Source organism: Pistacia vera, unplaced genomic scaffold, assembly GCF_008641045.1.
Source record: "Pistacia vera cultivar Batoury unplaced genomic scaffold, PisVer_v2 Contig525, whole genome shotgun sequence".
Taxonomy (NCBI): Eukaryota; Viridiplantae; Streptophyta; class Magnoliopsida; order Sapindales; family Anacardiaceae; genus Pistacia; species Pistacia vera.
The window spans coordinates 540759-564841 of NW_022196363.1; the positions used below are offsets into that span (position 1 = coordinate 540759).

General features: G+C 32.4%; 3 protein-coding genes across 9 annotated transcripts; all 3 read right to left on the reverse strand.

Moving 5' to 3' along the window:
• Positions 1 to 821: 821 nt before the first annotated feature.
• On the reverse strand, positions 822 to 3085 carry LOC116106996 (transcription factor TCP13-like). 4 transcript variants are annotated; one of them, XM_031393306.1, is made up of 3 exons: positions 2962 to 3082; positions 2593 to 2740; positions 822 to 2439 (listed from the first exon to the last, which is right to left on the reverse strand). In XM_031393306.1, exon 3 carries the CDS (start codon positions 2353 to 2355, stop codon positions 1216 to 1218), a length of 1140 nt encoding a protein of 379 aa, XP_031249166.1. In that variant the 5' UTR covers positions 2356 to 2439; positions 2593 to 2740; positions 2962 to 3082; the 3' UTR covers positions 822 to 1215. The 4 variants fall into 4 exon arrangements, with proteins under 4 accessions (XP_031249166.1, XP_031249168.1, XP_031249167.1 ...); XM_031393308.1 differs by having other exon boundaries at positions 822 to 1571; positions 1650 to 2439; positions 2593 to 3077; XM_031393307.1 differs by lacking the exon at positions 2593 to 2740 and having other exon boundaries at positions 2962 to 3085.
• A 1624-nt stretch (positions 3086 to 4709) lies between these two features.
• Positions 4710 to 7006, reverse strand: LOC116107001 (transcription factor TCP13-like). 4 transcript variants are annotated; one of them, XM_031393316.1, is made up of 3 exons: positions 6251 to 7006; positions 5308 to 6097; positions 4710 to 5229 (listed from the first exon to the last, which is right to left on the reverse strand). In XM_031393316.1, exons 2-3 carry the CDS (start codon positions 6011 to 6013, stop codon positions 4874 to 4876), a joined length of 1062 nt encoding a protein of 353 aa, XP_031249176.1. In that variant the 5' UTR covers positions 6014 to 6097; positions 6251 to 7006; the 3' UTR covers positions 4710 to 4873. The 4 variants fall into 4 exon arrangements, with proteins under 4 accessions (XP_031249176.1, XP_031249173.1, XP_031249174.1 ...); XM_031393313.1 differs by having other exon boundaries at positions 4710 to 6097; positions 6251 to 6398; positions 6620 to 7003; XM_031393314.1 differs by having other exon boundaries at positions 4710 to 6097; positions 6620 to 7003.
• Positions 7007 to 14612: 7606 nt separating this feature from the next.
• Positions 14613 to 24083, reverse strand: LOC116107009 (UDP-glycosyltransferase 83A1-like). Its single transcript, XM_031393324.1, has 2 exons — positions 24020 to 24083; positions 14613 to 15697 (listed from the first exon to the last, which is right to left on the reverse strand). The coding sequence occupies exons 1-2, from the start codon at positions 24048 to 24050 to the stop codon at positions 14814 to 14816; spliced, it is 915 nt and encodes a 304-aa protein (XP_031249184.1). The 5' UTR covers positions 24051 to 24083; the 3' UTR covers positions 14613 to 14813.

The following is a 24083-nucleotide window of genomic DNA, read 5'->3' on the forward strand; positions in this document are numbered from 1 at the left end:
TCTTACCAACAACTAATAGTAGTAATATAATCATATTAGCAAAACATGCAAGGGAAAATAATATTGTTTATGGATGAAGAGATAAAATTGAGAAAGAAACCTATGAGGCCTCAGATCAAAAGCATGTGGGAATAAAATGAACAAGATTTCCAAATCTAATTATCTAATTTGCTTCTTTGTCTTCTCTTATGTTTTTTTCATTTATCCATATGCATATAAGGACCACAGGCATGCAGTCTTTTCGATTCCTGCATCTAAATTTCCCTGGTCCTTTGGACGCTAACCCTACTATCAAACACATGCTATTGATCTTGATCCGCTATCTTGTTGGATCCTGTGGAAAAGTTGATAATGCTGTTTCAACTCCTCTTCTTTTACTCACTAAAGCATGCCTATAAATCTTTCCTTTCGTACTTCCAAGTAGCTCAGCAAACATTTAATCTATTAAAATAGTTATCAGGATATATATATATATACATATACACTTTCTGAAAGGAAAATGAACATTTTTGCTCCTCCTTTCCTCTCCCTATATATGATACGCAGGATATTCTCACTTGAGACACTTAAATAGAGCAGTGGATTATCCAGGCTATCTCATGAGCTTGAATGCACCCCAAAGCATGAAGCAAATTAATAATGTTCATGGCAAACGTAAACAAGTACACTTTACAAACATTGAACTAATAGCCTTCATCTTGCTTTGCAGTATATATATAATAACCAAATTTCAGATGCAACACAAGAACTAATCATAGTTAAGAGTTTAATTGTACACAGAACAAATAGCCTTCACTGTGGTCATTCAACTAAAACATGAATTGTGAACAATTAATATGTATAAATGCTGTTGTCACACTAGTATAATCAAACTATTCATACAGCATATGTTCTATTTCTTGTTTCTTCTGACATTCAAATATGAAACGAAATGTAGATTTGATTTTCAGTCACCTGATAAATCAATTAATAGAATCAAACATAAAATTATAGTTGTAATCTCCAATATATATAACATAAGGGACTGTCTGCATATATATATATATATATATATTTATGATCTCTTCCGAGAAGTGGGACAAGTCAACTTGTAATAAGCTCATTTAAAGATCAGTACCTATTCCTCTCTTAATAAAAAACTTTGAACCATGTTTGTTTCTTGAAAGGAGGGATTTATTTCCTTTTCCTTCGATTCCTGTACTGCTTTCATGTTAATTATTTAGAAGGAAACTCTTGGTCCTTTTCCGACTGGCTACTGCTGTTGCTGTGAGAAGGAAGAACCATAGGAGTCATACTAAAATGGAAGGGTCTCATGGACTGGTTTATGGATTGTAAAGGTGGGGAAGGAGAATTGGAAAAGAGGTTGTGTGAACTACTGGAGTTCAACATTTGAAACTGGTTGATTTGTCGCGGATCAATCTCAACATGTGAAGGGAATAGTGGTTGTGTTGTTCCAGGTGGTGGACATACCAAAATCTGAGAGACGGATGATAGAGACAATGTGGATGGCAATGGTACAACATTGAAGTTGTGAAGATCTTCTGTTTGGGATGTAAATCCATGATGACTTCCTAATTGATGAGACAAAGGAAAATTTGAAGGTTCCAAATGATAATACGAACCATAAGGCACAACATTATTCAACAAACCTGGTAAGGAAGAATTGTTGGGTCTAGGTAGGAAATTGATTGATGAAACTTCTGCTCCTTGCCCTTCATTAACACCTTGCTTCTCTTCATGACTTCCTTTTGTCCAATTTTCTTTCTCATTTATTGCTGCTTCCCTTGCAGTTTCTTTGGACTTAGCCCTCCAAAGGGCATTAGAACCCCAAATAGTATTTGATCTGGGTAACCCTTCATCTCCATCTTCCCAATTGATACTGCTGTTGATCCTAAACCCTTCTCTGTTAGGTTGAGAAGTACCAACTTCATGAGAAGACATATCTTGCTGATGGGTTAGACCCAAACTCCCTGGTTGAACTGGAAGAGGAGGGAGTTCATCAATTTCGTGCTTCGCCGCGTTAAGCAACCAGTCAACAACTTTGCTTGGCTGATTAAGTCCAAGTCTATCTTGAAGATCGTACAACTGAATAGCAGTGGGTACAGAAAGCCTCACTCGCCTATCTCTCAATCCTCTTATGGTACAAACTTTGCTATGTCTGTCTTTACCACCAAAAGCACGCGAGACGCGCACAATTCTCGGATCCTTCAACCTTAACCATGGTGATGAAGTTGTACTAGATGAAGCCTTAATCATCTTGCCATCACTCGCATTATTTTCTTCTGGTTTTGTGGAAGAATCCGCTTGATCTTTTGAACTTGATATCATCTTATGTCTCTCATTATTGGTGCACATGCAGCTGAACTAGCAGATATCTCATATATATCTTTACCTAATTTTCAGACCGGCTTTGCCTCAAAAGTTTCTTCCTGAAGTATCCTATGATTCATGAAAAGAAGACAACAAAGCAATAAAGAAATTAGATCCAATACTTAAAGATGTAAAAGTAATTCATAAAAGTAAAAGAAGAATTCATTAAAAAACATGGGAAGAGGAAACTATATATCCAAAAAAAAAGTTATCATATTATACACAAGTAGTGGGAAAAAGAGAAGGCCACTGATGAACAAAGCCTATACAGTCAATTTCTTGCGAATCAGAGAAGTTGATGTTGGATCTGTCAACGACTAGCTCTCAAGTTCATTTCTTTTGGGTATTTATCTCAACTGCAAACCAATACCTGCGCAGAAACGCTAGCTTCCTTTGTAAATTATGAAAAAACAGCTGTTATGAGATAGCTTTATATATACAAGGTAGAAGGCACAATATCCTATTGTTGAACTAGCTTTTCTTTGATCTCTGGTTAAGCACGGAAGAAGAAAATAACATATTCTTAAGAGTAGAAAGGTTAGAATTCTTGTAGGTTATACTTTTCTAAGAATTGAAACTGTGTGAACTTACACCAATGACAAAATTTTGATGCTTTCTTTTGGTATCTGGTGTAGAACTGTATTGATTCTACACCACAGTCTGAAAGCTAGCTCCTCTTTAGAATTTGGTATATATGCAATTCAAGGGTTGAAATTTTGAATTTAATTGCAGCTATAGCCAGAGAATAAACTTATTGATGAAAGTTGAAGCATATGAGAAAGGAAGATGCCGGAATTCAACCGACCATGCTCCACAGAAGAATTGAACAAAAAGCAAAGGCTCAAATGCTGCCACGTGTAACGTTTCAACATCGGAGCAATAAGTGTCCTTATTGAAATCTTATCATTTTCTTCATCACGCATATTGTTCGATCATAGTTTCAATGAAACCACAAGGGCTAATCTTTCTGTATCTTAAGGTCTCAAACTTGTGTTTACTTTGAGGTCAACACATGTTTTAGTAACTTAATCTCTATAATTTAAACAGGGGACCATATATGCTGCCATTTTGTAAAGTGGCAAAGCATGCTTTATCGACAACTACAAAAGGCTTTGCAGCTGGAAACCCTATCACATGGGTAGATGAATGCACGCCTAGTACGAAGAAAGATGTGTTCATGTGATCAATTCAAAGCATTCGTTAAAATGTGTAATTCAATTTGCAATTTCACAAACTAACTTATGAGACAACGTAAAGAATTTGACAACGTAAAGAATTTGACTTCAAGAGTATAGTACAAAACATTCTGCCAAACGCATTAAATAATGAAAGTTTGTGTAACTATCACGTTATCAATCGTGATATGATATAGAAGGGTGTCTAAATATAAACCATACAAAAGGAGAAGGAGAAACAGTTTATAAAATCAAATGAGACAAAATCATATAATGGAGATAGAACTAATCAATCAGCAGCTAATGATCTTCACATGGAGGAGAAGATTTAAAAGACAATACAAAGAAGAAGTTATCAAGTTGGATAAGTTCCATTCATGGGGTTTGAAAAGTTGTGGTCTATACTCTTAAGAGCATTGTCATGTTGATGTGTCTGATAGCAACAAAAGACATTGAGAAGCTGCCTTATAGGTGAGGGACCAACATTCGTAATTTCCTTTAAAACATTTACCCAGTTTTATTAGTAAAAAGAGGACCACTCAACTTTTCCTTCAGAGAGATATGCATGGATCAAGTTGGAAGTGTTGAACCTAAAGGATGACTGTATATAAATATTCTCTTTTAACATTTAGGAAATTAAATAGAGACGTATGAGAGTTAAATTCTTCATACATTTTTTTTCAAAAAGGGTCTTGAAAATCCAACATGGATTTAACCTTCTTCAATCATTATGGTCTTATCACAGTTTCAAAACCCTAGATTTTCAAAGCTTACTTTTGAAATTGGGTTTAATGATATAGCTATCCTATCAAATAAGCATAATCCTAACACTAATATTAGGGAATGAAGCCAAAAATTTGTTGATTTTTAGTCTATGAATTTAGAAATTGTTTCCAATAGTGTTACGACTGGTCATTCAACTAAAACATGAATTGTGAACAATTAATATGTATAAATGCTGTTGTCACACTAGTATAATCAAACTATTCATACAGCATATGTTCCATTTCTTGTTTCTTCTGACATTCAAATATGAAACGGAATGTAGATTTGATTTTCAGTCACCTGATAAATCAATTAATAGAATCAAACATAAAATTATAGTTGTAATCTCCAATATATATAACATAAGGGACTGTCTGCATATATATATATATATATATATATTTATGATCTCTTCCGAGAAGTGGGACAAGTCAACTTGTAATAAGCTCATTTAAAGATCAGTACCTATTCCTCTCTTAATAAAAAACTTTGAACCATGTTTGTTTCTTGAAAGGAGGGATTTATTTCCTTTTCCTTCGATTCCTGTACTGCTTTCATGTTAATTATTTAGAAGGAAACTCTTGGTCCTTTTCCGACTGGCTACTGCTGTTGCTGTGAGAAGGAAGAACCATAGGAGTCATACTAAAATGGAAGGGTCTCATGGACTGGTTTATGGATTGTAAAGGTGGGGAAGGAGAATTGGAAAAGAGGTTGTGTGAACTACTGGAGTTCAACATTTGAAACTGGTTGATTTGTCGCGGATCAATCTCAACATGTGAAGGGAATAGTGGTTGTGTTGTTCCAGGTGGTGGACATACCAAAATCTGAGAGACGGATGATAGAGACAATGTGGATGGCAATGGTACAACATTGAAGTTGTGAAGATCTTCTGTTTGGGATGTAAATCCATGATGACTTCCTAATTGATGAGACAAAGGAAAATTTGAAGGTTCCAAATGATAATACGAACCATAAGGCACAACATTATTCAACAAACCTGGTAAGGAAGAATTGTTGGGTCTAGGTAGGAAATTGATTGATGAAACTTCTGCTCCTTGCCCTTCATTAACACCTTGCTTCTCTTCATGACTTCCTTTTGTCCAATTTTCTTTCTCATTTATTGCTGCTTCCCTTGCAGTTTCTTTGGACTTAGCCCTCCAAAGGGCATTAGAACCCCAAATAGTATTTGATCTGGGTAACCCTTCATCTCCATCTTCCCAATTGATACTGCTGTTGATCCTAAACCCTTCTCTGTTAGGTTGAGAAGTACCAACTTCATGAGAAGACATATCTTGCTGATGGGTTAGACCCAAACTCCCTGGTTGAACTGGAAGAGGAGGGAGTTCATCAATTTCGTGCTTCGCCGCGTTAAGCAACCAGTCAACAACTTTGCTTGGCTGATTAAGTCCAAGTCTATCTTGAAGATCGTACAACTGAATAGCAGTGGGTACAGAAAGCCTCACTCGCCTATCTCTCAATCCTCTTATGGTACAAACTTTGCTATGTCTGTCTTTACCACCAAAAGCACGCGAGACGCGCACAATTCTCGGATCCTTCAACCTTAACCATGGTGATGAAGTTGTACTAGATGAAGCCTTAATCATCTTGCCATCACTCGCATTATTTTCTTCTGGTTTTGTGGAAGAATCCGCTTGATCTTTTGAACTTGATATCATCTTATGTCTCTCATTATTGGTGCACATGCAGCTGAACTAGCAGATATCTCATATATATCTTTACCTAATTTTCAGACCGGCTTTGCCTCAAAAGTTTCTTCCTGAAGTATCCTATGATTCATGAAAAGAAGACAACAAAGCAATAAAGAAATTAGATCCAATACTTAAAGATGTAAAAGTAATTCATAAAAGTAAAAGAAGAATTCATTAAAAAACATGGGAAGAGGAAACTATATATCCAAAAAAAAAGTTATCATATTATACACAAGTAGTGGGAAAAAGAGAAGGCCACTGATGAACAAAGCCTATACAGTCAATTTCTTGCGAATCAGAGAAGTTGATGTTGGATCTGTCAACGACTAGCTCTCAAGTTCATTTCTTTTGGGTATTTATCTCAACTGCAAACCAATACCTGCGCAGAAACGCTAGCTTCCTTTGTAAATTATGAAAAAACAGCTGTTATGAGATAGCTTTATATATACAAGGTAGAAGGCACAATATCCTATTGTTGAACTAGCTTTTCTTTGATCTCTGGTTAAGCACGGAAGAAGAAAATAACATATTCTTAAGAGTAGAAAGGTTAGAATTCTTGTAGGTTATACTTTTCTAAGAATTGAAACTGTGTGAACTTACACCAATGACAAAATTTTGATGCTTTCTTTTGGTATCTGGTGTAGAACTGTATTGATTCTACACCACAGTCTGAAAGCTAGCTCCTCTTTAGAATTTGGTATATATGTAATTCAAGGGTTGAAATTTTGAATTTAATTGCAGCTATAGCCAGAGAATAAACTTATTGATGAAAGTTGAAGCATATGAGAAAGGAAGATGCCGGAATTCAACCGACCATGCTCCACAGAAGAATTGAACAAAAAGCAAAGGCTCAAATGCTACCACGTGTAACGTTTCCACATCGGAGCAATAAGTGTCCTTATTGAAATCTTATCATTTTCTTCATCACGCATATTGTTCGATCATTGTTTCAATGAAACCACAAGGGCTAATCTTTCTGTATCTTAAGGTCTCAAACTTGTGTTTACTTTGAGGTCAACACATGTTTTAGTAACTTAATCTCTATAATTTAAACAGGGGACCATATATGCTGCCATTTTGTAAAGTGGCAAGGCATGCTTTATCGACAACTACAAAAGGCTTTGCAGCTGGAAACCCTATCACATGGGTTGATGAATGCACGCCTAGTACGAAGAAAGATGTGTTCATGTGATCAATTCAAAGCATTCGTTAAAATGTGTAATTCAATTTGCAATTTCACAAACTAACTTATGAGACAACGTAAAGAATTTGACAACGTAAAGAATTTGACTTCAAGAGTATAGTACAAAACATTCTGCCAAACGCATTAAATAATGAAAGTTCGTGTAACTATCACGTTATCAATCGTGATATGATATAGAAGGGTGTCTAAATATAAACCATACAAAAGGAGAAGGTGAAAATGTTTATAAAATCAAATGAGACAAAATTATATAATGGAGATAGAACTAATCAATCAGCAGCTAATGATCTTCACATGGAGGAGAAGATTTAAAAGACAATACAAAGAAGAAATTATCAAGTTGGACAAGTTCCATTCATGGGGTTTGAAAAGTTGTGGTCTATACTCTTAAGAGCATTGTCATGTTGATGTGTCTGATAGCAACAAAAGACATTGAGAAGCTGCCTTATAGGTGAGGGACCAACATTCGTAATTTCCTTTAAAACATTTACCCAGTTTTATTAGTAAAAAGAGGACCACTCAACTTTTCCTTCAGAGAGATATGCATGGATCAAGTTGGAAGTGTTGAACCTAAAGGATGACTGTATATAAATATTCTCTTTTAACATTTAGGAAATTAAATAGAGACGTATGAGAGTTAAATTCTTCATACATTTTTTTTCAAAAAGGGTCTTGAAAATCCAACATGGATTTAACCTTCTTCAATCATTATGGTCTTATCACAGTTTCAAAACCCTAGATTTTCAAAGCTTACTTTTGAAATTGGGTTTAATGATATAGCTATCCTATCAAATAAGCATAATCCTAACACTAATATTAGGGAATGAAGCCAAAAATTTGTTGATTTTTAGTCTATGAATTTAGAAATTGTTTCCAACCAAAATGAGTATAATATAAAGATGGGGTTCTTTTGTTTTGATCTGGAATTTATGAGCTTTACTTTACAAGTAAATTAGTAGATAACTTCGCCAGCAAAACACGCAAAACAAGGCAATTCCTAACCCTTGAAAGCAACAAAAGTAAATGGTGTTCTCCTCCATCCATTTTGCATAATTAAGTAGAATCTCTATATTTAAAATTAACTCAAGCGTTCTGATGTGCAAAAACAAAGAACACAAAGACAGATTTTATTTTATGTCTTTTTTTGGAATACAAAAATCCAAGCTGGCATTCCAGAAAGCAGAAAGTAATATATGCTAAAAAGAAAACAAGAAAATTCAACGTACAGCTAAGTGATGAGAAGACATGACAGATATAACAAAATAGAAAGTGATTTTTCAAAGATTGGTTAATATTCAAAAAGGACAACTTGGCCGCAGAAAAAAATTATTATTTCCATTAGAACGTGAACACTTTTTTGTAGTTGACGAAGAAAAGACAAGCAAGAAGAAAAAATAATTTAAGTTTTAGGTAAATTTCTAGTTTAAGAATTTATATTAGAGAATATTTGTTTTCCTTTTACTTTGAGTTTTATTAGGAAAGAATAATTGGTTTAGGATTTTATTTAGAGTTAAAATAGGATAAGGAATTAAATTAAAGGAATCTTATTAGGATTAGAAATATGAATCATAATAGAAAAATAATGTCCTATTTTACCTATATATAGAGGGGTTAGAACCAATTCAAAGTTATGAGAAAGTGAACTAAAGAAAGAGAAAATGTGAGGATACAAAGGGTTTTGATGTAAGAGTATCATAGAATATCGAGAAAATACTACAAGGGTATTAAACACCATATGAACAGGATGTTTGCCTAAGTAAATGTACTAAGTTGATGGTGTGATGAAACACTTGTATCGTATTCATATTATTATAGTGAAAATCTTCTTATTCGTGAATATAAACAAGTTATGCCGAACCACGTAAAATATCGTATGCCTTTGTGTGTTGTTATGTGTTGTTCTTTATTTTATGTTTTTTTACTCCTCCAATTTCTAACATGGTATTAGATCAGATTCTGATTTTTTAACATGGTACCAGAGCTTATTTTCTTAAAGGACTTGTGGGAGATGAAACTTGGGGCCTATTAGAGCCAAACTTTCCTAGACCTGACTCACGCCAAGCGCCACAAGGGAGTGGTAGGCGGGATGACCATAACAACAAAGGTGTCATCGGATTTGGGTGGGAGAGAGTGTCACGCCAAGTGCCCGAAGCAAAAGAAGGTAGGCAGGGTGGTCAATTCCAAAATTCTCACATTGGGCAAGAAGGAGGTTCTTGAGAAGATGAACCTAAGGAAGAAGAGAAGAAGAAGCCAACACAGGTTGGAGAGAAGAAGAAGCCAACAATGGGCTGAAGAAGAAGAAGCCAATAGTAGATTGAAGAAGAAGCCAACACTAAAGGTAGAAGGCTGAAGTTGTAGAAGAAAGGAAGAGTAAGAGAATGAAAAACAAGCTTAGAAGATGAATTACCAAAAAGGTTCAAGGAAGAGTATTGGGATGTGAACACTTTTTGGTGATGAAGGAAATGCAAACAAGAAGAAAAAAGAATTTAAGTTTTAGGCAAATTTCTAGTTTAGAAATTTGTATTGGAAAATATTTGTTTTCCTTTTACTTTGAGTTTTACTAGGAAAGAATAATTGTTTTAGGATTTTATTTATAGTTAAAATAGGATATGAATTAAATTAGAGGAGTCCTATTATGATTAGAAATATGAATCCTGGTAGAAAAAGAATGTCTTATTTTACCTATAAAAAGAGGGGTTAGAACTAATTCAAACTTATGAGAGCGGGAAGTAAAGAAAGAGAAAATGCGATGATACAAAGGGTTTTGATGTAAGGGCACTACAGAGTATCAGAAAAATGCTACAAGAGTATTAAACATCGTAGGAACAGAATGTTTGCCTAAGTAAAGGTACTAGGTTGATGGTGTAATAAAACACTTATATCGTATTCATATTATTATGGTGAAAACTCTCTCATATGTGGATATAAGCAAATTATGCCTAATTATGTAAAATATCATGTGTGTTTGTGTGTTATTATGTGTTATTCTTTATTTTATGTTTTTTTACTCTCCGATTTCCAACATAGTATGAGAGTAGATTCTGATTTTTCAATAATTTCTATAAAAAGTTATGGTATTAATTAAAAAATATATATATATATTAACGCAAGAAAGCCTAAACTGTGGCACTGTACGTCGCACAAGTTGTTTCTGAAAGGCAGTGGGGTTATTAATCATAAGTATTGGAAGCTGGGTTCTTCAGTTTTAACTATTAACTGATGCTTCTTCAAAGACTTCTTCGTCCCTATCCTACTCATTTCACAGACACAGAGAGAGAGAGAGGGAGAGGGAGAAAAAGAGAGGCACCGTACCGTTTGTTTTTAAGGGATAAAGAGATGGGAGAGAAAGTTTTAGGGTTTTGTAACCCCTCTTTTTCATGTTTCTGAAGTCTAAATTAACAGGTAGTAGCAGTAGTGGTGGGCATCTCAAGAGTGAAAAGTATAAAAAGTTTCACACACCATTCAGATCGACTGATCCAAGCAAGGACGCCATTATTGCCAAATAAATGGTCCCCAGATTCCAGACACAAGTCTTCGTTATTGATCTAAAGTTATGAAATGTGTTTGATCATCAGGAATTTGAAACAAAAAGCATTAAAATGTTTTTCATACCTCAGTAAGATCGATCCAACTCTTCCAACTAAATTTATCAAGTGGAACTCTTCCAACTCTAACAATTAAGGAGAGGATTCAAAGTTCATCCAAACTAGTGTCAGCCTGAAAGGCACCAGTCCATTGCACATGACAGGCTTGATATTATTGACCAAAGGGTGAGACTTTTGCCATATCAACATTTTATTGAAGCCACAGTCGTATTAATAGCTCTTACTTTTAAAGCACCGATATGTTTAAAAAACATAAGGAAATTTGATTACTAACAACTAATAAATAAAGTGGAAAGGTCCCAATTCTTAATCTACTAGCCCAAAAAACATTTAGATTCAAACTAATATCGGCCAATATCCGTAATTCCCCGTGGTTGGATCGAGAATCAAGTGAATTTAGAAAAGATTTCTGACAAATTTCAAAATAAAGGACTTTCAAAATAAGTTTAACTTATTAACCAATATATAATTTAGTTCATCATATATATATATATATATATATATATATATTTTTTTTTTTGATAAATGAAGTTTCTGACCCAATTTCTGTTCACCTCAATTAACCTTTACAGTCCGTTGAGCATTCTATAAACTTAAAAAACTAAGTAAACCATAATGTGGTAAGTGACCTTTAGGTTCAAACTAAAAACTTAATTAAGGGAGTTAATCTTCTTAACTATCAGACGAATACCATTACTCTTGGACGACCTTTCATTACATTTCTTACTGCATGCCTATCGAGAACACTGTTCCTTAAAGCTAATCTGTAATTGCATACAAAAAGCTATCTAGTGGAAACCAATTTGTACTGTTACATTTTGAAACCTTTGCCTGAGTTATCTTCTCTCCGAGTCTCCCGAGGTATATATTGGAAGAGTTTACAGACAAGAAATTATTTAAAAATTCATTGCAGGAAAAGCCTCTCAATATTCGTGAAGGAAGTTGTAAAGAAAAAGACAGAGAATACAACAAAACTGGCTTTGAGATTGATATTTTTATTTATTTATCTACTCATATATATTCAATTATATATATATATATTGTTTGATTATTATTTCATGGCCGAGAGGATATGCAGCTGTGCTATCTCTGCCATCTTTGCATTATTCACTGTGTAAACATTAATTGTTTTAATTTGCTCTGATCCTGACTTGCTAGCTTTTTACCGTTTCATGTTTCTAGGGTTTCTCTCTATCCTCTTTCAAGGGCTAATAAAAGACACAACTGCAATAACAGAAGCAACATCAATCCCTAAAAGAAAAGAGAAATCAATAAATCAATATTAAAGATAAAGCTGTGCTCTCATAACTCAGAGAAAAAGAAATTAAAGATCACAACTCTACCAATTTAAGGACAAAGTCAACAAGAGAAATGGGTTCCTCTCTTCCACTCATCAGTCATCACCAACACAGAAGAGAGCTCATTCTCTCTCTCTCTCACTGCCATGAATTACTGATGATGACGATGGTGATAGAGATAGTGACTATAATAAGGATGATGATGATAGTAAGCTGCAAATTTTTGAGGCCGTTCAGTGATCAATGCATGCAACAAATTTTGTTAAGAGAGCTACTGCATAAAAGTTTTTATTCAAGAATCCCTATATTAGATACTGTTCTAACCTTCTTCATGCAATATATTGAGTACTTCAAAATAATTAAGAGCTATATGCATGGAAGCTAGCCACATAACTCATAAAGCAACTCATCGATCTTCTCTTTCCCTTCGGGAAATAATAAAAGCATGCTATGATTTCTGGTATATATCATTGCATGAAGAATAAAGTAAATCACATGCATTTTCTTGCTATTTGGCTGTAAGATCAAATCACATGAGAATACAGTAAACTAACACAGAAAGGGGCAGACACAAGAAAGTGAATTGGCACGCTTTAGTGCCTAAATTGTGAATGAATTTGGAAAAGTTCTTGAGTTTGTCCATTGGGTTGAATATATTTGTCGATCACTACGATATACTGGTGGAAAATGTAGGCTAAAGTTCATTCGAACGTGAGAACGAAGTAATCATATCATATACTTTAATCATATGAACAAAATTACTAGTGCTTCTGATCGATCAATTTCATGTGCCTTTATTTTCACTCTTTCAATTCCTCCTGGATTATTAATTGCTCACTGTACATCATGAGGTTATGAACAACTGTTGGCAACTCTTGATATAGCTTGACTGAATTAAGAATAAATTGTAAGGTTATATAAGCCATGAATTTAACAAATATGAAATGTAAGTTTGAATCTGTTATTTTCTTTATTACCTCGTCAACTTTTAAACCATTGAATGAGAGGAGATTAATCATCGAAAATTTAAGTTAAACGACATATCTCTTAATTTATTACCTTAATCTAATGTTTAAATTAAGAATTCACATATTTGGTTTGGCCTTGTTATATATTTTAGCGGTTGAATTAAATCAGATGAAGATAAAATTCTAAAAATTGAGTTTTGTTTGAAGTCATTAATTCAAACTATAAAATGTGTTAATATAAAAAGAGTAGATGAGTTACCTCTCCCCTTGTGGCCGGATGACAAGCCTTTTAATTATTGAGATTAACTATATCTAATGGTTTTATATTCGAGTAACATGAGAGACATTTATCATATTTGTGTAATTATTTTGATCTATTAGGCTTGTAGGGTGTTCTGTGGCACACACCACATTTATGTAATTATTTTAGTCTATTTATAGAGTATTTTGTGACCCTGAAAATTAGGTGGACTCATCACAAAGACAATTGTGCTTAGATATCTCAGTTATTAAAAAAAAAAAATAAATAAGAATAGATGAGCTCCTTATGAGTTTTCAAATAGATACATTTATTTCATTTGAGCAATTTGGGATTTGTAAACATTTTCTTGGCATTTTAAACATTTGTATCATAAGATATTAATTAATATATTTATTAAAGTAATTTTGATGGGGCATGTCATGTGACAACTTAATTGGGCTAAGCTTGAAGCTTAGTTTTTGTGGTCCGGTCCATTTAGTCTTAGTGGTAAGATTGGACCTTATATATATATATATAAGCTGATAGCCCATAACGGCAACGGGTTGCAGGCCTGAAAATCACTTAATTTATTTTATTTAAGCATTATTTTTCCGTTTAAACCTTTTTTTATTTAAGAATTTATTTTACTAAATTCTGCACGCTAAATCAGTAGTAGTAACAAAAAATCACTTATTTTGGCCTGCCTAAATTACAATCTCAATTCCAACTTTTATCTCTCCGCCATGCAACACTCCAAGAATCGTTGATTGCGATACATTTGAATCACGGATGGAGTTCCCACCAGACTTAATCAATGACTTACGCATCGGACACCGTTATGAACTCCTTAACCTGCTAATCGCCGAAGTTCCCGCTACAGGGGCACAACCGGTGAATCTCTATAACGGACACACTATTGCTGCTGAGAATCAAAACCAAAATGGCCCCGTATTGAACATGAAAAATCACAGATCAATTCTAACAGAGATAATCAACGGGACAGGAAGCTAGGAGAAACGAAAGGAGGCCCATCAACGCTGAAAATCTAAACAATCAGGAAAACCTTGGAGCACAAACGAGAGAGGCGATCTTGTTCTTACTCACCAAGATCTATGACAGGCCACACAACCCGATCGCGGAGAGACATCACTTCTTCACGACAAAGATGCAGGGCACACGATTGATGCAATTTAGAGAGAGCGACAATGACAACGACAAGAGCCATAGGGTGATCCCAGGGTACGGATTAATGACATGTATTACATGGCTATGTAATTACAACTAGAAAAGTTCAAAGGGAATAATGCGAAAGACTATTAGAAATTAAAAATGACTTCGATTCTCCAAATATATCATAAAAGAGAAATACACAATGAAATTAAAACCCTGGTTGTGATGGCAGAGATTTCCAAGTTGTTATTACATGTTTTATTTTCCTTAACAATGATCCATCATTACTTGTGGCCAGTTCCTACTTCCTATGCCTTGATCCACTCAATGAATTTGTTGAAACACTTGTTCGACTGACCGCCTTCTTTAACAGTTTCTATGGCAGTTTCCTTGAGTGCCAAAGCTCTTCCTTTAAATTTTTCATCACCAACCACTTGATCTATCTTACTTTTAATTTCTTCTCGTGTAATGATTCCACTTGCGTCTCTTTTAAACCTCAATCCCACCTTCCAAACATCACAAATGTAGCTCTCATCGATGAATTGGTCAGCGAAGTATGGCCAACATAAGAAAGGAAGCCCATTGCTTAAACCTTCCATGGTTGAATTCCAACCGCAATGGCTAAAGAAGCAGGCAATGGAAGGGTGACTTAAAACTTTCTGTTGCGGAGCCCAACCCACCATTTTCCCACGGTTGGCTACCCTTTCTTCAAACCCATCTGGGAACGCTTCATTGGCACCGTCAGTAATGTCTGGCCTAACAACCCACAAGAACGGCTTGTTGGTGAGTTCAAGTCCTAGTGCCAGCTCCTGGAATTGAATCTTGTCTATAACTGTGAAGCTGCCAAATGCAACATAAATGACTGAGTTAGGCTCCTGTTGATCAAGCCATTCCAAGCAAGCTGAGTCTTCTTGCCAGAAGTATCCTGTTGAATTTCCTTGTCGGTTGCTCGCCAAAAGAGGTCCTATTGGAAGCATATTTGGAACCAAGTTGAACGCTTCAGGTTCAAAGTCATAGGTTGAGTTGCCAATAAAGGTGTCTGCCACTTTCACAGCTTCTCTGTTCTTGTTTGTATAGTCAAAGAGTATCTTTTGGGCTAAGCCGCCACCAATGTTTGCCCAAATAAAGTTCGTACTGTCGATTTCAGGCGTGTTGGGTGCAAACTGAATCATTTGTTTCTTGAACGGAGTCCCTGGAAACAAATTGTACACAACAAAACAGTGATTCAGTGACTTTTAACTTGCAAAAAGGTTTACAGAGGGAAGATGGAAAGAGTGAAAAACGAGTTAGAGTGTGTTACCATTACTGTCAATGATTCCATCATCAATCATTTTGGAATATTGTAAAAGAAGGCCAGAGTAACGACTGCTGCAGGCCAAAAGGCAGCCTTCTTAATTTTCATCTTCTCTGCAACTTCAAGAGCAAATCCAATATTGCATCAGCAATCACACAAACAAGCTTATCTTCTTCCACTCTGTTGATCTCTTCAATGAGCTCCTCCAGCTTCCTGGCATCACTTCGGCATTGTGCACAAGCTTCCCTATATCATTTCTATCCTCCCCGGGTTCCAACCATCTGGAATCGCACACAGACGGATTCCATCCCTATAGAATTTTCCGGTAATGCGTTGATGAGCCGGTTGTGAGTATGATCTGTGTTGACAAACGTGACTCTGAAGCCATGCTTCGTTAAGCATAACGAAAGCTCCATTAACGGAATTACATGGCCTTGTGCAGGAAAAGGAAGAGCCAGAATATGTGGACGACTCATTCAGTTTTCAGTTCCTGGAAGTTCCTAAGAACATAGTTTGCTTTGTTAATAATAATCAGGGTGACTTCCAGGAGAACTCATGATATATTATATATTGCTTTGGTTTACTGCTTGTCGCTACTTGTTGGTGTAGTTTTGTCATTTTATTATATTATTATATATTATGATCTGGCAGGGAACATCTCCATCATCTTGGGGTTTTTTCCCCCTAATTTCTCTACTTTAATCTAGTAGTCAAAATTTTTTTTTTTTTTTTTTTTTTGGGTAAAGATAATTTGAAAAAATAAGAATGTCACACTAAAGGGGAGAACCCCAAAGGAGCACCTTTGACACAAGCAAGAGGTGATAAACACAACAATCATCAAAGAACGGAAGAGGGACAAGCCATAACAGGCCAACACGCACCAAAACAAAACAAAACAAAAAAGCCAAAAGAGCCTACAGCAGCTCGCAGCCAGAGAAAACCAGACAAACCACCATCACAACCAGGAGCAGCAGTCACCAGCTATGCAGAAGCCTTAAGGAAGGCCAGCCCAAAGGAAACAGCGGAAACTGGTCAGCATTCCAATCACAAATAATAGTTTCTCTCTTCACATTGCATAAAATCATCATATATCTTATTTAACTATAGGTAACAACCAAAGTGGAAATGAACAAGAGCTTAAGCTTCTTCAAATAATTTTTTTTCTCTTTTATTTCTGGCATAATCTTGGTAAAATAACATTTAAATATCGGAAAAGAGTTAAAAGAGTAAAAGAAAGAAGTTTTCAATGGTGCTCAGTCATGGTCTGCAAATTATTCAGAATCATAACGAAAAGTTTAAATTTTAATGTTATAAATGGAGTTAATTTACATGAAATTAGAAGGAGAACATAATATTAGATAAAAAAGAAGGAAATAAGGAACAAAAGTATTGATAGATCAATGGGAGATTCACCGTAGAAGGATAGATTCTGGGTTAGTTAAAGAGTCACACTGCTTCTAATTAAAATATAGTGATTCATTGTTGATCCAAATTTTTATAATCTTTATGTAGAATATAAAATATCGTAGAACTGTTATTATATTAGATGATAATAATAAATTATTTACTAACGTCATACTAAAAAAAAAAAAAAAATGTAAATGTTTGTCAAAAGATAAAATTATTTTATATAGAGAAATCCATTTATGAGCCAAAACCAGTACACAATTATATTTTATGAATAACTGTCAGATGGCATCGCTTTTGTGTAAAAAAAAAAAAAAATGTTATTTCAGGATAAAGATTTGATCAGCTATTAGTAATCAGAAAGGCACTTCTAAAATTTCTAATATTTGGAAAGTCGGATATTAACAATCAAGTTCCGGAGAGGTTAGATTTTTATCCCATGCTGGCCGTCTCTAGAATATTTGTGATCCTAAGCAGGAGTTACTTTGGGGTCCTCTAATAATATAAGTATATATTAAAAAATTTATTTCATTTTTTTTTTTTCCTTTTGAAATGAAAAATGATTAGGAGAGGTGAACAGTAATCGACAAGCTAACAAGGTTAGGTTGGTGGGGGTTTTGGAGAGTAGATGTTGGAGAAGTGATGGGTGGTGAAATGGGTGATTTCTAATGTCAAGATTGAGAAGAAAAGGCTTGAGAAGTCACGGCCCAAAAGGTATCGATGGCCGGCGATTAGCAGAATAAACGGATAAGGTATGATAGGGGTTTTGGTGAGAGGACTGAGGGGAGGAAGATGGTGGTGTCAGAGAAGGCCAACAATGTCGGGTACATGCCAAAAAGGTTAGAAATGGCTATCGTGTGGTGGAGTTGGGTTGCGAGATTCATCATAAATTAGTCAAATCGAGGGCTATCAAGGTTGGGAAATGATAAAATGATGATTTCGGTCGATTTTGGTGAGAAAATCGATCGGAACCAAAATTGACCGAAATCAACTCCAAACCACTGGTGGCAGAAAAGGGCTAGAGATGATTTATGTGAATGTCAAATTTTGGGATTGAATTGGGGGTGAGTAATTTGAGATATGTAAATGACTATTTTAGTCTTCTATTGTTAAAAGAGATTCATGTGTTATTTAAGGGTTAAACTAGAAATATATCAACTAGGTATAACTTGCTATTTTGTTTAAACTTTGGTAAGAATATATGTAAAAATTTGGCCTTTTATGGCTTTTTATTTTTTGGGGGGGGGGGAGGGGGCCTAGCTAAATAAGAAATTATAAATCATTTTCGTAAGATATTCAAAAAAAAAAAAAAAAAACATTTATAAAAAATTTGGGCCCCCATATTTTTGGGGCCCTAGGCAGATGTCATCTGCCTACCCCTAAGCCGGCCCTGATCCCATGCTTAACTAGTTTGACTTAAGCGAAGAGTAATTAAGTATTTGAAAGCCAACTGCTATTTGTTAATTATTAATCAACAATAGCAGTTAGTTGGGTTTCAAATATAATTAACTGCTGTTTAGACTCTGTCGTTAATGACATGTTTGCCGAGTGATTGGAGCTGTACTTATATCTTCTGCAATATTATTTCAGTTTCAGACATTCAATTGGCTGGAAACAGATGATTTATTTAAGAATATCATTAGCCTTAATTAATCGTAATTACTTTTCTAATGATTCAAAGGACAGAGGTTTTGACAAAACAGAAATAAATAATTTTATATTTATATCTGTTCAAGACACCTCGATACAGTACAATTAACGAAGATTGCCATAAACACATGTAAAGAGAAAAATTTTGTTACCAATGACCAGGTATTCGCTAATTTGGACTAAAAAGAATTGGGCTAATGATAGCAGATTGAGCTAGATCAAGTGTAAGTGTCAAGCCCAATATACATCCACCCAAATCAGGCTAATTGCTCACTGTACATCATGAGGTTATGAACTGTTGATGGCCAAGATTCGACTGGCAGGTCTCATTACATAGCTTGTTGAATTAAGAATAAATTGTAAGCTTATATAAGCTATGAACTTTTTTTTTTTTTTTTTTTTTTTAATGCTGTATGTGTCGAGGCATTTACATACACCTCATTAATTTCTCGAGAACTTAGAACTATTGACAGGATAAGAGTTCTAATGGTTACGTCCTATTAGCAACTATGGGACTCGAACTCAAAAACCATGTTAGATCCTCCTTTTATTGTTTTACCCTCAATACTTGGAAGACTGTGTTAGATCCTCCTCTTAAGGTTATTTAAACCCTTCTCATGCTCTTTTACTATTAAGGGGACTCAAACTGGAAAATTATATTGATCATCTTTTGCTTTTTCACTATCTCAGTACTCATGGTGGTTAGCTATGATTTTTTTTTTTTTTTTTTTTATGAGTATTAAATATTCATTAAAAGAAAAGAATATACAAGGGCCATACCAAAATTGGCCAACCACCATAGGACAAGCCCTAGGTTAGGTTCAAAGAATCAAGTAGTCACAAGAGCTACTACTAATTGCTAAGCAAAGCAACTAATCACAAAAAAAAAAAAAAAAACAAAAAAACAAATTGCACACCTCACATGAGGCTGCTCAAAAGTTAATACAAACACATGTGAACCAACAGGGGTGAGTACGGGTAGTGGTAGAACCGAAACCGGGGGTAAGAACCGGGACCGGAATCGGAACCTACCCAGAACCTGCACTATGCGGGTAGGTTCCGGTTCCGGTTCTTGCATGTGAGGAACCAGAATCAGAACTGGAACCGGAACCTGTAAAAGGGTACCCTGTTTGGAACCTGTAGGGGGTACCCGTTTAGACCTGTTTGGAACCTGTTTTGGAACCTATTTGGAACCTGTTTTTGGAAACCTTTTGGAACCTGTTTTGGAACCTGTTTGGAACCTGTTTTTGAACCTTTTTGGAACTCTGTTTGGAACCTGTTTTTTACCTTTTTAGAACCTATTTTGGACCCTGGACTATATGAAATTTTGTGAAATGTAAATATGGGGGAGTTTCTATTATTTTACATATAAAAAAATTTAAATAGAAAAAGTTAAATTTTTAGAATAACCGAATTAATAAATATACGAATACAATTATACTTATTACATAAAATTACACCATATAAAAGCTTTAAATATATTATAATACATTAATATAAAAGTTTTGATCAATTAAGTGAATAATTAGAATTTGATCCAATTAAAGTTGTTTACATTTTTAATGTTATTAAGAATTATTTTTGAATAAATAGTTATTTGATTGAGTAATAATATATTTAGTTATTTACTTCAATTATCAGTTCTAAGTATATCTATAATAATTAGTAATTAATTAATTATATATGATGAATTGATAAACATTAATAAATTTAATTACTAGTTAAATATCATACTTAATCAATTATAACATTACATTATGTTAAATGATTACTTATAATTATAATTTTATACATTACTTAATTGATTTATAGTATAATTAATTATAGCATTACATTAATTGATTACTACTTAATTAATTGACTTTAAGTTATAACATATTAAGGGTTAATTAATTGACTTATAATTAGAAATTAATTAATTATGCATTACGTTATAGAATTTATGTAATTTACTTAATCAATTTATAACATTTATTATAAACATTAGTACAAACTTAATTAAATGATTAAAAATTTAATATATAAATATTACATTAAAAATTTAGTATGAGTACTTAATAGTTAATTCACTATAACATTATATTATAGTATGATATATAAATTATAACATTTACATAATATAATATTACTTAATTAATTATGTCATTATATTTAAATATTAGTAATTACTAATTTACTACATAAACATTAGCATAATACTTAATTAAATGATAGAAATTTAATTAATCATAACATTACCTTATAACATTTCATATTAAACATTAATTAGCATTACATTATTTTAAATAATTACCAATTATTATAATATTATTATATCTTATATATTGATCACTTACTTAATTATAGCATTATATAGTTAATGATTCATAATTACATAATTAGTTATGAATTTATAACATTACACTATAAACATTAGTAATTTACTAATTTACTATATTATTACATTACTTAATTAAATGATTAAAAATTTAATTAATTATAACATACTTTTATATTTAATATGATTACTTACAATTAACATTCCATTATAAACATAATATTTAATCAACTGATTTGAAATTTAATTAATTATAATTTAAATTATAGATTTATAGTATGATTACTTAATTCATTATACATACTTTATACTATTTAGTATGATCATATAATTAATATACTACATAATTCATGATTACTTAATTGTTGAGTTATGATATTATTTTAAACATTATTAATTACTAATTTACATATAACAATTACACAATACTTAATTAAATGATAGAAATTTAATTAATTAAACTACCTTATAAACATTTCATATAACATTAATTAAACATACATTATAGTTAAATAATTACTCAATAAATTATAATATTTATATTACATTATGTATTATGATCACTTACTTAATTTAACATTACATAGTTAATGATTACATAATTACTTATTAGTTATGAATTTATACATTACATTTAACATTAGTAATTTACTATATTATTACATTACTTATAAACGATTAAAATTTAATTAATTATAACATTACCTTATATTTATAATATAATTACTTAATCATTATAACATTCCATTATAACATAGTATTAATCAAATGATTTGAAATTTATTAATTATAATTTAATTATAGATTATAGTATGATTACTAATCCTTATAACATTACATTATACTATTATAGTATACATCTAAATTAATATAACTTACATAATTAAAGATTACTTATTGATTATGAGTTATGATATTTGTTTTAAACATTAATAATTACTAATTTACACATAAACATTAGCACAATATTTAATTAATGAAAGAAATTTATTAATTAACATCCTTATAAACATTATAACATTACATATAGTTAAATATTACTCAATTAAATTATATATTATATCTTACATTATATATTATGATCACTTACTAATTAATAACATTACATAGTTAATGATTACATAATTACATAATTAGTATGAATTATAACATACATATAAACATTAGTAATTTACTAATTTACTATATTTACATTACTTAATTATGATTAAAAATTTAATTAATTATAACTTACCTTATATATTTATAATATGATTACTTATCAATTATAACATTCCATTAAACATTAGTATTTAATCAAATGATTTGAAATTTAATTAATTATAATATTAAATTATAGATTTGTATGATTATTTAATTCATTATACATTCTTATACTATTATAGTATGATCATATAATTAATATACTTACATAATTAATTATTACTAATTGATTATGAGTTATAATATTAGTTTTAAACATTAGTAATTCTAATTTACTTCATAAACATTAGCACATACTTATTAATGATAAGAAATTTACTTATTATAACATTACCTTATAAACATTTCAGTATAAACATTAATTACGCATTACATTTATAATATTAATCCTTAAAATTTATATTATTATATACATTATATATTATGATCACTTACTTAATTATAGCATTATATAGTTAATGATTACATAATTACTTAATTAGTTATGATTTAAACATTACTTTATACATACATTATAAACATTAGTAATTTACTATACTATTACATACTTAATTAACGATTAAAAATTTAATTATTATAACATTACTTTATATATTTGTAATATGATTACTTAATCCATTATAAATTCCATTATAAACATATTATATTAATTAAATTATTTGAAATTTAATTAATTATAATATTAAATTATAGATTTATAGTATGATTACTTATTCATTATAACATTACATTATACTATTATAATATATAATTAATATAAAACATAATTAAATATTCTTATTGATTATACATTATATATACATTGTAATTTCTAATTTACACAATACTTAATCAAATTATTATAACATTATATATATTTTATGGTATGATTATTTAATTAATTATAATTCATTATAACAATATTACAATCCTTAATTAAATGATTAACATTCACGTGTTGCTTAGAGATTACAGGTTATGAGTTACATTGGATACAAAAATGAAAATATGAAAACTGTTAGGGGTGTATTGTAACTTTAAGTGTTTTTGTTTTTTTAAACTAATAGGGAGTAATTGATTTTTTACAGGGTACCCTGGAAAGGAACCGAACTGCATTTTAGGTTTCGTTCCTTGAATTGAAGAACCTGCATGTGCATGCCGTTTCCGGTTCCTTTTTTTGGAAACCTGCACTGTGCGATTCCGGTTTCGTGTTCCCCCGAAAAATACAGGGTACCCGGAACCCGCTCAACCCCTAGAACCAACCATCACTCTCTCAACAATACAAATCAATAGGAACAAAGAGCAAACAAAACACCTCCTCACCCTGCCCACAACATCCGCGCCAAACCTCCACCAAAGCAAGAAGAAGACAAAACAAGAGCCAACCACACATCTACAAACAATGATAGCCACAAAAATGATCCAACACCACAAACTAACAAAGCCTAGCCAAGAGACAATCGGAGAACTTCCCATTAAGTCTTGAAATTCATATGGACGGCCCAAGTTTTTGGGCTAGGATTTTATTTTCCATAGTTCCTTTCATGTTCTCAAGTCCAAAGCCCTTTTCTTTACCACTCTTTATTTCCCGTGATTCAGTGACTTTTAACTTGCAAAAAGTTTACAGAGGAATAGGAAGAGTTGAAAACGAGTTAGATGGTTACCATTACTGTCAATGATTCCATCATCAATCATCTTTGGAATATTGTAAAAGAAGGCCAGAGTAGC

Coding starts and splice junctions, on each gene's coding strand:
- LOC116107001 (XM_031393314.1), bottom strand. CDS start 6,013: ATGTGCACCAATAATGAGAGACATAAGATGATATCAAGTTCAAAAGAT.
- LOC116106996 (XM_031393307.1), bottom strand. CDS start 2,355: ATGTGCACCAATAATGAGAGACATAAGATGATATCAAGTTCAAAAGAT.
- LOC116107009 (XM_031393324.1), bottom strand. CDS start 24,050: ATGATTGATGATGGAATCATTGACAGTAATG. Junction 15,698..24,019: donor TGGAATCATTGACAGTAATG/GTAACCATCTAA, acceptor ATTTGTTTCCAG/GGACTCCGTTCAAGAAACAA.